General features: G+C 41.9%; 1 protein-coding gene across 5 annotated transcripts in view; it reads left to right on the forward strand.

Annotated features, from left to right (window-relative positions):
• The window catches only part of POPDC3 (popeye domain cAMP effector 3), a 49470-nt gene that overhangs the window by 21453 nt on the left and 10833 nt on the right, over positions 1 to 17184 (forward strand). For 2 of the 5 annotated variants that reach the window (XM_090135939.1, XM_090135936.1), the window contains 5 exons: positions 5390 to 5617; positions 7157 to 7281; positions 13233 to 13420; positions 14343 to 14451; positions 16506 to 16673. In XM_090135939.1, the coding sequence (XP_089992065.1) occupies positions 5390 to 5617; positions 7157 to 7281; positions 13233 to 13420; positions 14343 to 14451; positions 16506 to 16673 (818 nt within the window). Of the gene's footprint in view, positions 1 to 1520; positions 2014 to 2066; positions 2087 to 2947; positions 3033 to 5389; positions 5618 to 7156; positions 7282 to 13232; positions 13421 to 14342; positions 14452 to 16505; positions 16674 to 17184 lie in introns of those variants that run through there. The other 3 variants (XM_090135937.1, XM_090135934.1, XM_090135935.1) reach the window with 3 other exon arrangements.

A 17184-nucleotide genomic window follows, 5' to 3' on the forward strand; every position in this document is an offset into this window, starting at 1 on the left:
TTTTTTGTCATCACATGATTTAGCCAGCACAGCAGGCCCTGTGGGTAACTCACAGGCACAGAAATCATGTCTGTGAGTTCTATGTGTATCTACAGAAATCCCTCTGAGCACCAGTCAGCACTGCTGTGCCGTGCAGGTGATGGAGCACTGGCAAAGGCTGCCCAGAAACAGTGGGTCTCCTCCCTGAGATCTTCAGAAGCTGCCTGAATGTGGGCTTAGGCACCCTGCTGTGGGTGTCCCTGCTGGAGCAGGGGCTGGGTCAGATGGGCAGCCTCAGCCAGTCTGTGATGCTGTGATTTAAAAGACTGGTAGAGAGAAGGCATCTTTTGGCTTGCAGATGCTGAGGAAACTTCCTGAAGCTATAAATGGAAGCATTTCATAGAACTTGCCATTGTCTCAAAATAACATCAGCCTGGCACATCTGGGACCCAGGGTACAGCAGCGAGGTACACAAAGCTGTTGTTCCCTCTTCAGTGAAAACTTTGCCTAAAAAAGGCCATGGAATCAGTGGCGCCCACTGGGAAGAGGAAGAGCGCTTGCAAAGTGACGAGGAGCTATGTGGCAGCTGCTCAGCACAGCCTCTTGCTGCCCCACAGTGCTAAGCAGGGCCCAGCACCAAGAGTTAGGCTGTGAGTAACACAGAGCACAGCAGTGGAGACATTTGGAAAAATTTCTTCTCAGAAAGAGTGGTGAGGCAGTGGCACAGGCTGCCCATGGGGGTAGTGGAGTCACTGTCTCTGGGTGTGTTCAAGAAAAGCATAGATGCAGCACTGAGACAGATGGTCAGTGGGCATGGTGGAGATGGGTTGATGGCTGGACTAAATGATCTTAGTGGTCTTTTCCAACCATAGTGATTCTGTGTTTCTAAGGGGCAAAATGAGGTGACCTGCAGCCTTGGTGACATTTTCTTTGGTGGGCCGTGACTCTGGGAAATAACTAACTGATGAAAGTACAGGAACTGCCAAGGCTTCGATAGCGAAAAGAGAAACACAATGGAGGGTAAATCTACACTGACAGCTCTGCGAACAACATGCATCACCACGGTTCTCTAACATTGATCTGGCTGTGTGGAGTCAGCCCCTTCATAAATAAACGTAGAGCAAACAGTTTTCATGTCTGGCTCCTGTCAGGTTAATTTATGTTTGCGGGATTCAGTGAAGTTGTGCTGCATCCGCATCGACAGGAGGTGAACCCAGCTCCTCACGTCTTCACAAAAGGAAGCATAGCCCCGGTGAAGTCCTTCACAATTCATAACGCATTTTGGACAATGCTCTGCTTCCAGGCTGCCACAGACTGCAAGCATGTCCCCGTGGCAGGAGGTGCATGCCAGCAGTTTGGGAGCACCGTGTGGGAGCGTGCGGGGTCTCTCAGCACCCTGGGGGTAAGCATGGTACCTGCAGCCTGTGGGGGCTTGCAGGGCTCGTGCTGCTGGCGTTTCTGGAACGCCCTGCGGGTGACACAGCAGCCTAGGCAGGTGCCAAGTCGAGGCGAGGTTTTACAAAGGCCATTGTTGACTCCTTGGTTCACCATGTAGGGGAAACGTTGCTTGCCGCTTCTTTAGGGGGGAATTCAGTGCTTCTAATTTTAACCACCCAAAAGCCAGGCACGCTGCCTGAGCTCAGGGCTCGCCCCACAAGGAACACGGGCACCCCTCTCCTCGTCGTCTCGCGGGCATCAGGCGTCAAAACACCGCTTCGCGCCGCAGGTCCTCACAGCCGCCTCTCCCGAGGGGAACCCCAACCCCGCGGCCGGGCCGGGCAGCCCCGCAGCCCCCCGGGGCGGGCGGGAGGCGCCTGCGCGCTACGGCCGCTCGCTGCCGGCCCCGGGCTGGCGCCTCCCGCAGCCCGCCGGCGGCTGCTGCCTATTTTAGTCACAGCGGCGGCGGGGGGCCGCGGCGGGACGCGGGGCCGGGCGGGGGCTGCCGGCACCGGGAGTCGCGAGGAGCGGGGATCCGTGCCGTCCATTCGTCCGGGAAACTTTGCCGAGGGCGCCCAGCAGGGGGCACGGGGACAGGTGAGGGGCCGGGGGCGGTGGAACCGGGCTCGGGACGGCGCGGTGCCGCGGCTCGCGGTGGCAGCGGGGTGAGGTGCGGCGCCTGCCCCGGGGCGGGCAGGGCGGGCTGCTCTGCTCGTTAATCTTAAAAGCGGCCCAAGGAACCGGTTCCTTGCTTCGCTATTCGTTTTGGTGCACGCGCGCTTTGGGCTAAAACAAAGCTTGGAGGCGTTGGTAGAAAGCGGGACTACAGGCGGCAGCTGCGGCCGCATCCGGCGGGGCCGTGCCGTGCCGTGCCTGTGCGGGCGGTGTCTGTCCGGGGCGGGCGGCGAGGCTGCGGTGCGGTGCGGTGCTGGCATCGGGCTGCCGTGGCTGTGAGCCCGCGGGAGGTGCTCCTCGCAGGTGTGCCTTCTTGTTCGCTGCGCAGAGTGAAAATGCGGCGAAGTTTGGCGGGGTTAAGGTGTAGTTGCCGAGGTTTAACTGAAGTGAAATTGCCCTAAAGAGCATATGGAAAGGAAGCGTTTCTTACAGCGCTTTTCCATTCGCGCCTACTTCGTTATGAGAAGGAAAATGGTGCCTCGAACGAAGTGCCTCTAGGTGCCTCTAGGAAGTGCGCTGTGAGAGCTGGCTGCTCCGTGTGTCCCGTATCAGCTCGGCAAACCCCCTGCACAGCTTCTCCAAATCCCTTTTGGAAGGCATCTGAGGTTTGGGGGACCTTTGGGATTTTGAAAGTCTGGCCATGTATAAAGATGTTTTGAGCACAGGAAAAATACGACGGCAAACTCAGCTGGAGTATTCAGTTGCGTTCTGAGAGTGTATTACTGTAACTCTTTACAAGCGTCGTGCAAGTAAGAAAAAATGGTTAGGCTTTCCTGCTAGCTATGCTAATTTCTGATCGATTTAGTATTGCTGTGCCACTGAGTTTGTTCAGTGTTAAGGTGTTCCTTTTTCTCAGGTCAGCCAGCTGGCTTGAGCCTTCCGTCATCTGGATAAACTCTTGCTATGGTGTATCTCAACCTATATGAAAGAAAAATTATTTGGTAATTAAGAAGTATTCTTTTGTCTTGTACTACAAAACTTTGTGCTATAACACATATGTTTCAGTTGATACTACTTCCACCCTTTTCTCCAGCGTGGTTTGGCATTGTTTGTACTTTCATCTTTGATATTAACACGAAGTCCTGTGCTGTACCAGAACAGTTTCTCAGGGGAAATAACCCTACATCACAGCTGTAAAGGGCTGATTCTGCACTTCTAAAATGAAAACTTTGGTGCACTGAGGTTCATCTGTTGAACAGCAGATTTTTAGCTCATGCTGCAACATGACAGCATTGGAGGTGAAGACTGAAGAACTGGATCTAAAAATCAAAGTTCTCACTTTTGACCTCCTGGCATTAACTGTGGGTAGCACTTTTAGGCCAATCAAATTTCCAGTTCTTTCCAGTTTGGCAGTATCAAATGTAATCATATGAAGACTTAAAGGTGTTAGCTTATAAAAGATAGACCTGTCTAGATTTAGCTTCCCAGGTTGTAATTTAGGCAGCTAAATAGGTGGTGCAGATGCTCAAAAGCACTGAACATCCCCTTGTTACAGCTGTGGATGCTCTACTGGCAAAGATGTCCATTAGCTTGGTCAGATGCTAGAGAAACCCTTCTGTTGTCCTGCTTTATGACCATGGAATCATAGAATATCCTAAGTAGGAAGGGACCCTGAAGAAGCCCTTGAGTCCAACTGCAGGACCATCCAAAAATCAGACTGTGTGACTGAGAGCATTGTCCAGATGCTCCTTGAGCTCTGGCAGATTGAGGCCACGACCACTGCCATGAGCAGCCTGTGCCAGTATCTGACCACCCTCTGGAGAAGAACCTTTTCCTGATAACCCAGGCTGGATCATGACACTGGAATCGTGGTTTGCAAGAGCAGAGTGACTGCCATGGGCCATAAGTCTTCAAATTGTGAGGTGTTCCAACCAAGCCTTAGGAGAGCAGGGCATCCTCTGTTCTCTCGTATGCACTGCAAAATGTTACATCCTGATGATTGGTAGCAACTCAGCATAATGCATGCTCATGCCTTTGTGAGTGACTGATGCAGGAATCGGGGGGGAAAATGAGCTCTTAAGAACAGAAATAAGAGAACTATGGTGTTTCTTTGGTTGTTGGCTTTATTTTGTAAGAATTAGATACTTTTTTCTTCTTTGAGAACCATTTCAACGTGGGGACGGTGTACACCATGTCCTTGCAGTGTTTGATCCTGCTAAATGTCTCTGTGTTCTGTAGCATGCCTTATCTGTGGCACTCTGGGCAACTGACAGCTGTAACAGCGACGAGATAGTTGAATTTTCCTTCCTGGTGTCTTTCTCCCCACTGCTTTAAAAAGGGGGTGAAGAGACTCTTTATTTTGAGACATTGCCTGACTTCCTTAAGTCTTGAACACAAGTTGACTGGAGGAAGTAGGAGAATGGATGGCACTGAAGCAACGTTAAGTGTTGAAGAGGTGCTCAGTGCAAAAGCAAACAAACAAAAAAAGCCTATATATTTTTAATTTAGGAATCATGTTTTTTTTTAATCCTTTTATTTTCTTCTGGAGGTCTGCAGAGTCCTGCAAGGTTGCTTATAGGCAGACCAAGTGGTTTGCCTGAAGGACTTCATCATAACTCACCAGCCTGGGTGTCTCCCCTTTTGGTCTGATAGCTCATCAATGGGCTGAGAAACCATAACATTTATTTATTGTTTTCAGAAGTAATTTGTTGGGTAGATGGTGCTTTTGTCTTTGGTTCGTTGTTTTTTGCATTCTCTGGTTAATTAATGCTAAATAATATGTTGTTTAGGAGACCCCAAATGATGCTGCAGGAGAGCCAGATGTTAAGGCTCTTCCTTTTTTTTTTTTTTGTTTTGTTTTTCACTTTGTGGTGTGTTGTTTTTTTGTTTTTTTTTTTATGTTTTTTAAATCAAGGAAACAGCATTGTTCCTCCCTTAGGAACCACCAGTCCTTATTTAGAAGAAGGACTCAGTGTGTTTTAAGGAAACCTTACACTAAAGCACCCTTTTTTTTTGCTTTGAAGTTTTATGCAGGTTAATTTCTCCTTGAGATCTATTGACTTTGTGATCTTGGAGCCATTCAGTAAATTGGAGACTAAAAAGGTGATTCTTATTTGTGCAGGACATGGAGGAATACCCTGCATGTTTCACTGAGCAATGTGAGTTATAGTAGCTAGTGTTCAAACAATGTTGTTTATGCATGGCTTCCAAAACTTGAAGTAGGCCATTCTTGAAGCTTAACACTTAGGTGAAAGACACTATCTAGGTCTAGATTGCCCTTCAAAAGCATTTTTCCATGAATGCTTCAGTTTAATGTGTGTTTGTTGGTTTTGTTTTTTTTTTTTTCTTCTCTTTGCAGGATTCTTCAAGATGGACACTACAGCAATCAGCCCACTCACTCCACTAGGCATTATTCCAGACTTAAAAAATGCCACTTCTGTGCCTTTCAATGAGACTGCCTGTGAAAACTGGAAGGAGATCCATCATCTTGTTTTCCACGTGGCAAATATTTGTTTTGCAGCTGGCCTGGTTATTCCGACGACTCTGAACCTTCATATGATTTTTCTGCGAGGTTTGCTCTCCATAGGTAGGTGACTGCTTATGGAGAAGTTTGCACCCTGCCTGTGGCAGAAACAGGGGAGTATTACAGGGGCATCTCCAGGTCACAGTGAAATTCCAGCATGTATCCATGTACTCTGTGTTCTGCTGAAGTTGTTTTTGCTGAAGGCAAGGACCATTCTGACCCGGACAGGTATTTTTCAGAATGGTTATTTATCTTAAAGTTTCACAGAGACGCAGTTTACAACTTCAAAACTGCATAGATGTTGACTTAAAAACAAGTGTGCTGCATTTACTTTAAACTTCTCTAGCTGCTTAAAATTAATCAAATTCCAAATTGCAGTGAAATTCTTAAATCTTAAAGATCTTACCTTTTACTTGAAGCAAGCCTAAATGCTGGGACTATGCATTGGCTGATGCTCTGGCTTAGTAAATCATTTATAATAAGTAAGGTTTTCTTTGGAGAGCTTTGAACCATAGGTTTTCTTGTGTTTTGAACAGATACAGAATAAAAATGTGTGAAGATGAGGTGGCAACTGGAAGCAAATTTACTCTGTGGGCAGTGGAAGATCTGGTTCCTATGGATATTTGTCCTGTGCTGCTCCACAGTGTCACTCCTCCAGGCTTAGTGTCCTCATTTCTTCCTAGTTTAATTAATCACATGTTGATTTTTCTGATCCATATATACATGCTGCCTGGCCAGACACCCATACAGAATATTGAGTTCATGTTCAGCGTTACCTTCAGGGAAAGACAGGAAAAGGAAATTTAATTGCATATCTGATCCCTTTTCTTCTGCATGAATACTAAGGGAAAATATATCTGTCTACATCCATCTCTATTGGACATGGCTGAATTTTGCCAGTTGTTTCACATTTATCTGCAGGGGGCTCACTGATGCATAACCAATCATCTGTTAAGTACTGTCTTTGTAGCTAAAAATAACATCCCTGATCATTAAGCATGCCTTATCTCGTAAAACAATTGTCATTATTCAAAACAAAGTAACTGAAAAATAATAAGCATTTGAAAACTTCCCTTTGATGTCACACCAGAGGATTCTAGTTTCTGCTGTGACTTTGTCAGAATACAGTGATAATGCTTCCCTTTCATTTTCAAAAATATCTGTGCACGACTTCAGGAGATTTTTGTGCAAGTACAGCTCCCTAGTTAGACATAAATGTCTCTGATGCGGATAATGAACATTTGTTTCTAGGCCATTGTTTGTCTAATTAGTGCACTAATCAAGTTTTGTAAGCTGCTTTTTTAATGTGATTTTTTTAGTAACAGGCCATCATGGGCTGCACCTCTCTGCTGTCCCCGTTCCCTTCCTGAATTCTTGTTGCTTCAGTATTGTAGCCTTGTACAGTGGGATTGCAGTCCCACTGCCTCCTGCTGGCATTGTAGTCGTTACTCATGCTACCATCGCATGTGCTGATTCACAGAGCCTAAGTATAGTAAAACTTTTGGGTGTATTTGCACTCAGTGGACAAGCTCTTGATGATTTTTATAAGTGAATGTGTTTATTAGCCAGTGAAAGTTAATTTCCTTTTATAATTTTTTACAGGATGTGCATTGTTCATCATTTGGGCTACACTCTACCGTTGTGCCTTGGACATAATGATCTGGAATTCTGTGTTTTTGGTGGTCAATCTTTTACACTTCATATACCTAGTGTATAAAAGAAGACCGGTATGTACACCAGCTACATTACGCCAGCAGTCTAGTAAGATGCAAGAAAAAGAAAGTTTTGACCATATTTGCTGGACAAATCTATCACTGAATTCTGCAAGAGTTGTTTTGAATTAAGTCAGCCAATAACTTCAGTAAGGATCTAGCCCATTAGAATGCTGTTACTTGGTCTCATTCAGTACATATTTTCTTGAAATCCATATTCTTAAAGTGGTTTGACTTCAGAGGTTACTATTGGCTGTTTTTCCTTCTGATAGTAAGGAAAAAGTTACTTAGCTTCTTAGCCAAGAGACAGGAACACTTTTGGGTTCCCCTTGTTTCTGTCTTTTGTAATTTTACCCATCTTTCTACTTGTATATGCACATCGATCTCCTGAAATAAAAGTCTTAGTAAGATACTTAAAAATGAGCATTCCAGAACAGTAATGGCTTAAACTGAGGAGTTTGGGAGAGACAAAACTTTCCTATCTGATTTTTAAGTCATAAACAGCCTCTGTGATGAGAAAGGAGAGTGGTAAATTAGAAGCATCCAAATAGACTCTTACTTCTATATTTATGAATGACCTTCATACTTATCACTTTGCACACAAGTGTACTAATCCATATGTTTTTACTGTCATGTTCTTTTAAAATGCAAATAAAAGATAAATGAGATTCTACTATTGTTTTTAAAAGAAAACAACAAAGAATCTTCTTGCACTTTCCTCATCTTATGCATTCTTTTTGCTCATTATTGTATTCATTGAGTTTTGAGAGTCATGGCTGACAATTTTGCAGCTCCCTTTGTTGCCTTCAAAAGGGTGCATTAAAATACCTCCCTTCAAATGCACCATAGTTATATATTTGAAATACATACCAAAACCAGAGGATACTTTGCCCTGCCTTCAGCTAAATGTATATCCAATAGAAAAGTATTTTGTTTTTATTATTCATCCATAGTTGCATTCTGTCTCTGCAGAATGATAAGCAACCCAACCTTCTGCTGGTATATGCATGTCAAAACTAGGTAACATGTAATACAATATTTGCTATTACATACCACTCAAATTTTAATGAACTGCTAAGTGTTCCAAGTGTTAGTATTACATTCTGTGGTCTGCAGAGTCTAAGTTATATGGATTTGTAACGTGAAGATTACAGGAATATGTGGTGTCATATTGTCAGGTTTTGAGCAGAATAACCTTGCTTTTACTTAAAGTTGAATGCTTTCCAGAAGTGTTTAACATTTGATACAAGAGAACTGCTGGAAATAATCTCTTCACTACATCAAGGTGTTGTGGAGAGTTGGAAAGGAAACTTAGATTCAGCAAGTGCAAGCCCAGAGTCCCATACCTGGAGAGGAATAACTGCGTGTATCAGTACTGGTTAGGGGCTAGAAAAGACAGGAACTGCTGGAAAGCAGCTCTGCAGAGGAGGACCTGATGTCCTGATGGACAACAGGTTGACCATGAACTAGCAGTGTGGCCAAGAGGGCCAGTGATATCCCAGGATGCATTAAAAGAAGGTAGCCAGCAGGTTGAGGAAAGTTCTTCTCTCCCTCTACTTTGCCCTGGTGAGGGGTCACCTCTTCCCTTCCCATAGATGTGACATGAGGTACATCTGGAGTTCTGGGTTCCTCAGCTTGGGGGGAAGAGGGGAAGGCATAGAACTTCTGGAGGGTCCAAGGTTGTTTAACAGTGAACTTTGTAGATGTGCACACTCATCTTCCAAAATAGTTGTTGTAGTGGTGAATCTTAAGCAGTCAGTTGACATTGTTACCCACAGTTCCATACTCCAGGTCTTGACCAGACCTAGGGAATGAAACGATGGATCTTGCTGGAATCATATTCTGTATGAAACCTTCGTAAACACTTCTGCTGAGTGACATTAGTGCCGGAAGAGTCGTCTTCAAACAAATGTCAGTACAGTTGACTTTAAGAATGAATGACAACCTCTTGACATTCTCTATAATCTCAGATAAAGATCAAGTTAAAGTCTTGAAACCATTACCACCTGTGCCTTTAGTAAATCTTTAGTTCCTTCAATCTTACTCAGTATTGAACTGCTTTCTAAAGACAGAAGTGTGCAGGAAACAGAAATGTTAAAATGTAGGAGGAATATCAAATACCTGTAATGGGAAGGTGCTCTATGTAGACATCAGCTGTTTTCTGTCTTACATACTGATACTGAAGTACTGCACAGTTCATTCCAGAAATGAAAGGCCTCTTAAATGAATCATGTAATACTCAAGTCTAACAATTAAGAGCACTTTCAAAGAGTACAAGTAATTACTTGTGGTTTCTACTTCTGAGGCAGTAGGTTTATTTACAAAAGAGAAATGAGGAGTCGGAGTCACCTTGTTTCTCTCTATCTACAAGTTACACATTCAGCTTAAGCTAGTTGTCCAGTGTAATTCAACCTACCTACCTAACAGCTGTTGGGAGGTGTGATATTGCCATTCCTCTCCTTTGGCTTGAGAATAAGTCTGTACAGCTATTGCTAACTACTAACCTGTGTTTATGTAATAGTTTGATTGTATTTCCTTGCTGTTTTGTAGCAGTATAAGGAAGAACTCAAATAACTTAATGCTTATCTAAACTGTACTGGGATCTGTGGTCTGGTTCTCAGGAATTCTGTATTCTTTCCACCACTGCAGGTATGGTGCTATGGTTTGTCAGTGTCTCTGGAAACGGAACTCTTCATTCTTAATAAATCACATGAATTTAAACAATGGTGGAAATTACATGGAGACAGGGTAGCATCCCAAACAATGTATGAATCACTTTGTTACAGGCTATGAGCAACAGGGTTACTGGAAGTGATGTGTTACAGTCACACATCTTTTTAGCTGTTTGACATATTCTATTTACTGTGAACTCTAAGGCAGTTTAAGTGTTTTTCTACAGAAAGTTGGAAAATGCCTAAAAAGGAAGAAAAGAAATTATTAGGAACTGATTTTGAATGAGCTTTTCCTTTCTGCGTCTGTTTTATTGCCCATCTTAAAATCAATTTTATTTAGTCATCCTCACAAATTACATTTTTAAGGAAAGAAAAGAATGGAAGAATAATTACAAGTTAGCGATATTACAAAATGAATAATTAATATTTCCAGTTGTTAAATATTTATTTTATTAAATGGAGCATGCAAAATGCAGTGAGTTTCTTTTCTGACTAGAAGATTATTTCTGTGGGTTTGATTCCTTGGAGCTTTACAGATTTGGCTTTTTTAGTCTGAGTGGAAGCTGAAGGATTCTTGTCAGTGTCTGTACAGAGCTCTGTAGTCAGTGTCTGTACAGAGCTCTGACTTGGAGCTTTGGCAGGATCCCAGAATATTTCAACCACTGCTGAACAAAACATTACACCTCCCGTATGGCTCATTTGGAATATGACCCATGAGCATGACTGGAGAAGCAGTCAGCTATGCATGTGAAGGGTGAATAGTCTGTTACAAGCAAGACTATCTGAAGTTCATCTATGCTGCCTAACCTGATCAACCTTTAGGAAAGTAGGTGTGCCTTCTTCCTCTTATAAGTGTTAAATGTTAGAGGAAGATCATGAGTTTGGAATTGTGTACTCATTTAAGGGAATGATCAGCATTCCGGGGCCAAATCCTCTCCTCATGCATTGTTTTGGATTCAGGAGTCTTGGGAGCTGCTAGTATTCATCTGTGGAAAGAATTTGTCTCTTTTTGAGTTGCAGTGGTGATGGATAAACAGAGATACAAATTAAATTGATACCTCTATTAAGAATGAGGGAGTTCCTCAAGAACTGGGGAAACAAGAAGTGGGGAAAACAAATTGCCTGATGTCATGTGTATATGGAACATACCTTGAAATCATACAGTTGAAGACAGTCACCAGCATGAGAGACATGGGCATAATGAAAGGAGTCCAGCAGAGGGCCATGATGAAGAAGAGACTGCATCCTATGAGGAGAGGCTGGGAGAGCTGGAACTGCTCAGCCTGGAGAAGAGAAAGCTCAGAGATCTCATCAATGTGAACATATACCGAAGAAGAAGGTGCAGCAGGGACAGAGCCAGACACTTTTCAGTGGTGCCTGGTATGAGGGCAAGAGCCAATGGGCACAAAATGAAACACGGGAGGTAATATCTGAACACCAGGAACCAGTTTTTACTGTGCAAGTGGCAGAGCATTTGTCCAGGTTGCCCAGAGAGGTGGTTGAATCTCCGTCCTTGACAGTATTGAAAAGCTGTTTGCACAAGGTACTGGGTGGTGTTGCTCTAGGTGGCAGTGCTTGAGCAGAGACTTAGACAGGGTGATCTCAAGAAGTCTCTTCCAACCTGAGACATTCTATGATTCTTTGACTTTATTGCTAATACTGCGTGAACAGTTGTATTCCAGTCATCCTTTTCACTGTCCTGGCAGCATTTCTGTGACATGTATATTCTTTGGTAGTATAGGAAAAGGGAATCCATGTAACAAAATATAAAGTAATGAAATAAATCTAATGGGATGTTTTGAGGAGACAGTAAGTCACATTTGATTGAAGCATATGTATGAACAGATCAAAAAAGTAAATGAACAAAACCTGAACATTTTAATATATTTGTGAGTGTTCATGAAGTTAATAGTAAGTTTTGCTCTATATAATGAAAAGAAAGTTCTCAGAAGTTCTTGCAGGAGTTTTTTTTTTTTTTAATTTAAGCCTTTAAAAACAGGTATTGGTGTCTGTTTTGCAGTAAGGCTGCATAAAAATTTCAGTGGGTTATAACCATTATTTCACTATGCATCATTTTTTGGGTAGAAGGTAAAGTCTGCAGATTTGGGATACTATTTTGTTAAGCATTTATGGAAAACAAGGGCTGCAAAGACTGTTTTGTGATGTTATGAAGTGGTAATGTCAAGGTCACCTAAGCAGCTTTATCTCTTCCTGTGTAGAAATTTAACAAGTAGCTGTATACTGTTTCTGTGGGATGCACCCACCATGTCTGCCTACGTGTTTGTCAGTTCCAAAGCAATTGCCATGGGGTTCACTTGCCTGCATGTGGGATGGGTGGAATCCAGTAGCTGAGGCTATGGGTGGTATCTTTCAAATATAGTTCCACAAATCTGTAAAGCTTCTGCTTCAGCTCAGTTTGTTCTAGATGTAAATAAAGGTTAAATGTCATGAATTTTCCAAAAACTTTCATTATGCTTGATTCACTGTTCAGCACTCAGATAATAATCACTCTGGTAATTCTACCAGAACAGGGAGAGTTTTTGATGTGAAATATAAATCTCTTAGGGCTGAAGATTAATATTTTTTTGCCCTAAAATAGTTTTCTGGGGAAGAAATTGTATGTACTTCAGAGTTTGAATTCATTGTGAGCCTTAGTTAGTCGAGGGACTCTCTTGGTCATTTTGGACTGCATCCTACTCCAAGCACAGAATACTCATAAATTTCTCAGTTTGCCCAGAGGTGGGTTCCTAGATGTGGGTTGTTCAGCTGGTAGTAGTATTTTTCTGCCTCAACACATGTGTGTTGTAATGATGGGTTTGTTTTATAGGACTCATAATCCTGCTTTTCTGCTGCAGAAGTAAGGGATGAAAGATTCCCAGAAAGCCCAAGAGATTGCCAAAACGAGTTGTGGGCATGGTGTGGGAAGTACAGGCAATCTCAGTTTTATCTCAGTTTTTTTTTCCTGTGTAATTCTGCTGCAAGTTCTATGCACTGCTAGATCAGAAGTCGTCTCAAAAGATTCCATGTGCCTATTTTACCATACTTTTCATATGAAATGTTTGTTCCTAGAGCACCAGTTTACTGGAGTTGCTAGTTTCAGCTAAGGTTTTGGTCACGAAATCCTGTCATAGGCAGGATTGTGGATAGATGGCACATTTACCAGTTATTTTCTTGACTAAACATAAGGAATACAAAGATGTTACTCAGAGTTAGCAGCTAAAGCATACATGCAGTATTACCCTTTCTTGGCTTGATTGTCTCTTTGTATTGATGTCTTTTGTGTTTGCATTCTAGATCAAGATAGAGAAGGAGCTCAGCAGCCTGTACAAGAGAATGTTTGAACCACTCCATGTGCCTCCAGAACTATTCCAGAGATTAACTGGGCAATTCTGCAACATTCAGACTTTGAAGGCAGGTCAGGCTTATGCTGCAGAGGATAAAACATCAGTTGATGACAGGCTAAGCATCCTGCTGAAGGGGAAGTAGGTGCTATAAAGCTTCTTACGAGTTGTGTGGTGGTTGAATTCATGAGAAAATTGGTGGATATTTGTGTTAATTTTTTAAATGTTACTGTTGCGTATTGTGGTCTATTGCCACATAGTATACATCCATATGCTATTTCTGGTACTCTTTTCAAATGACTGTGATGTCTCTTAATGCAAATACATTGTGCCTCCATGTGTGTATGCAGCTGTATTGATTTTAATGGGGATTACATTCTTATAACACCGAAGAGTCTTCCAGAGCAAACAAGAAGTTTGTTCTAGTTTTAGGTGTCTACGACTCAGTGCATTCTCAGGTTTTAAGGTTAAAAAGTACTGTGCATGAGGGAAGGAGAAAATAACCATCCATTAAGCTTTAAACCAAGAGGCATGTTGAAATTGGTTCGTTGCACTTTGTACATGCAGACAGAAAGGGGAAGGTGCATTGCTCAGACCTAGCTGGCAGACCCAAATGAGAAAGGGTAACATAAATTACCATGTCCAGGTTGTGATCTTGAGGTTCTTGCAAGTTATGCCCAAAATTTTAAGCAGCCTCTGTGCAGACATCAGGTTTCATTACTTTTCTTCAAAGTCATTAGCAGCTCATTCCTGAAACTAGTTATCTAAAGGAAGCCTGATTCTGATTTGGATCTAGAGCATCACGCTTAAGACCTTTCTTCCTTTTTAACAGTTGTGTTTAGGGGCTGCATGCCACATCAGGCAACCAGAATTGGCTGCTAACCTTACATCTGGATTTGGTGGAGGTTCATGCAGAAAGTAGGTTGACTCCAACTCCAGAAGATGTGCATACTTTAGTCTGTTGCCTTCTGCATTACCGCTGTCAGTAATCACATTCAATTTTAATAAAATAAGTCAACCTCCATGGTTCTGAAATGATGTTTCACACTTTTTTTATTTCCAGAATGAAGGTTTCTTATCGAGGGCATTTTCTGCATAATATTTACCCCTGTGCCTTTATAGATTCACCTGAATTTCGATCAACTCAGATGAACCGGGGTGAAAAATTCCAGGTATGCTTTGGCTTAAATGTCATTGGATGTGAACTAATGAGACAAGTAAAAAAAAATAATAATAATAATAACCAAGACAAAGCAAAACCCAAACACAACACAAAAACTCAGAGAAAACATAATTTTAAGAAACACTGAACTATTTGACTTGTGTAATTTTGCTGACTTTCTAATACTGGTGTCTGATGCTGGACCATGTCAGGAGTAACTTTTAAAATGAAACGCTGCAAAACAGTATTATGATGGTGTTTACTGTCTGTCTTTTCCTGTTATTTCCTTTCATTTTACTGTTTGCAAGCTTATTTTGTGCTGGAAGATTATTTGAGACAACTAATTTATAGGTGAGAGTTTTGCTGAGGTAAGTGATGATGTGAGCAGTCTCATCGCTAGTTCAAAAACAGAATAGGAAAATTAATTATGGTATAATGTAATTACTAAATTTATTACTAAAATGAAAGATTTAAAAAATGAAGGAACTAATCATCTGAAAGTTGTTAAAACAGTGTGAGATTGCACTGTTTAGAATTAAAATATTCCTAGGGGAACAACAAAAAGTATGTATCTTTAGAGGTAGAGCAATAGGAGTATGTATCTCTAGTGATGTAATTATACCAGAATGTTAATGAATATATCATACAGTAGCTTGTATTACTACTATTAGTGAAGGTTTTTTTTTCCCACATAGTACTGAAATCACTGTTGCTATTCTTCTACTGCATGTGTAATACTGACTGCCCATGGCTGGACTGGATACATCCCTGCTGATACTGTGGCAGAGGAGGAGGGAGGAAGAGTAGGGCAGAATCTAAAATCAGTGATTGATGTAACATGTTCCAGTCAAGCAGTAGGCTTAGTGCCAAAGGGAGATAGTTGTCAGGACATATTCATTTCATGGCAGCAAGGCATCCGGCAGTGCTGTACCCCTCTTGATACCATCAATTTTTCCCATAAATTGCTCGATGTGAATCAGTTCTGCTGAAGGGGAAAAGACTCGCACCTCTCATTGTGCCTGCCTGGAAAATTATTGCAGTCTTGGTGCTTTGTGCATCCTTCACTTGTGAGGTTTGCTTGCAGTTTGCTATGACACAAATGTTCTTGGCAGCACCATCAACACAGGATGAAAATTTCGTCCTAGGGACTCCATCTGCTGGCAATGCTGCCAAGTTCTTCCTAAGTTTGTCACAGACAGAGGTTAAAACCCAAGTGTATGTGGCAGTTTTCCATTTTATCTTAGGCTTTGTATATATATATATATATGTGTGTGTGTGTGTGTGTGTGTGTGTATTTATATTATATGTGTATGTATGTGTGTGTATATAAATATTTTAGATAAAGGTAGTTTGTGATAGGACACTTCATAAATTCTTCTGAATTCCTTTTGCAAAGCATGCTGTTACAACATCCCAGAACTGATTTCTGTCTGCCACTGCCCTCCTCTGGCATAGCTGGACAAGTCTGACCAGGAATTTGTAGGTGCTATAGACTTCCTCATTGGCTGCAGCCATCCACAGCAGAATTGTCAGTACCAAGCCAAAGGGTTCCTGGTCCAAGTGCGAGGAGGTAGTGCTTGTGAGATCCAGAGGTATGAGGTGGTAGAGAAAAAGGCATTACATTTTGTTTTTTACCATATCCTTTTTTAAACTCTTTCATGTAAACCTTTGGCTTGCACCAGTTCTTGCTGCTTGGGCACAGTCACATGAACTAAAACCAAGTAGCATTCAGGCCTGTTGGGATGTGTCATCAATACAGGACTGACTCTGTATATAAATCTATTCTAACATAAATGTTTGCTGTTCTTCTGAGAGAAGACTTCTGAGAGATTTCCCCTTCACGTTACCTCCCGCTGGATTTCTTGAAAAACAAACTGCTCTGTTTATCAGATAAAATCTGATAATGATAACCATCTGAGAAGATTTACATTTGTAAATACAATTTTCTAAGGGATATCAAAGAGTTATATGGCTTTAAATTTATTTTAACTAGAGGCACAAAGGGAATGATAGCACTTATTTGCAAGCAAAAGAGAAGGGCTAATTCTGTTTGTGTTTTTTCAGGTCACCATTATTGCAGATGATAATTGTAAGTTCCTTTGCTGGTCCAGGGAAAGACTGACATACTTTCTGGAAACTGAGCCATTTCTTTATGAGATCTTTAAGTATCTTATTGGCAAAGATATTACAAATAAACTCTATTCATTGAATGACCCAACCTTAAATGACAAGGTAAGCAACTGCAGTTTTGTTTTGGAATTTACACACAAGTAAATGTATCATTGCTTCAACTTTAAAGTACCTTTTTTTTTTTTTTTTTTTTTAATCTGCCACTATTCTGCTGAATTCATATTTGTTGCCTTTTAGTGCCAAAGTGTGTGTCAGTGCAGTGTTTTTGTCAGCCATTAATACTGGTTATTGTTAGTACTGTAATGTGCAAGAAAGGTGAATAACAGATTCTGAATGGATTGGCTAGTCAGCTGGTGGACATGGTGCCCAGCAGATAAAAGGTGCTTCTTCCTGGATATCTTCTTTTAGTAATAAATGGGTACCTTTTGTACAAAGAGGCTTCAGGATATTTTTAAAAGAACTCCCCTGCTGGAATCAAACAGCTGCATTAATACACCTTGCCAAGAGGAATAACATTAAAGTGTGTTTGCAGGTTGTAAATATGAAGGGGGAAAAAAAAGGAAATGTCAGGTTGATAGTCACTGGGAAAAGACATGAAATCTGTATAAATACC

This window comes from Phasianus colchicus, chromosome 2 (assembly GCF_987193195.1).
Source record: "Phasianus colchicus chromosome 2, bPhaCol1.hap1.1, whole genome shotgun sequence".
Classification (NCBI taxonomy): domain Eukaryota; kingdom Metazoa; phylum Chordata; class Aves; order Galliformes; family Phasianidae; genus Phasianus; species Phasianus colchicus.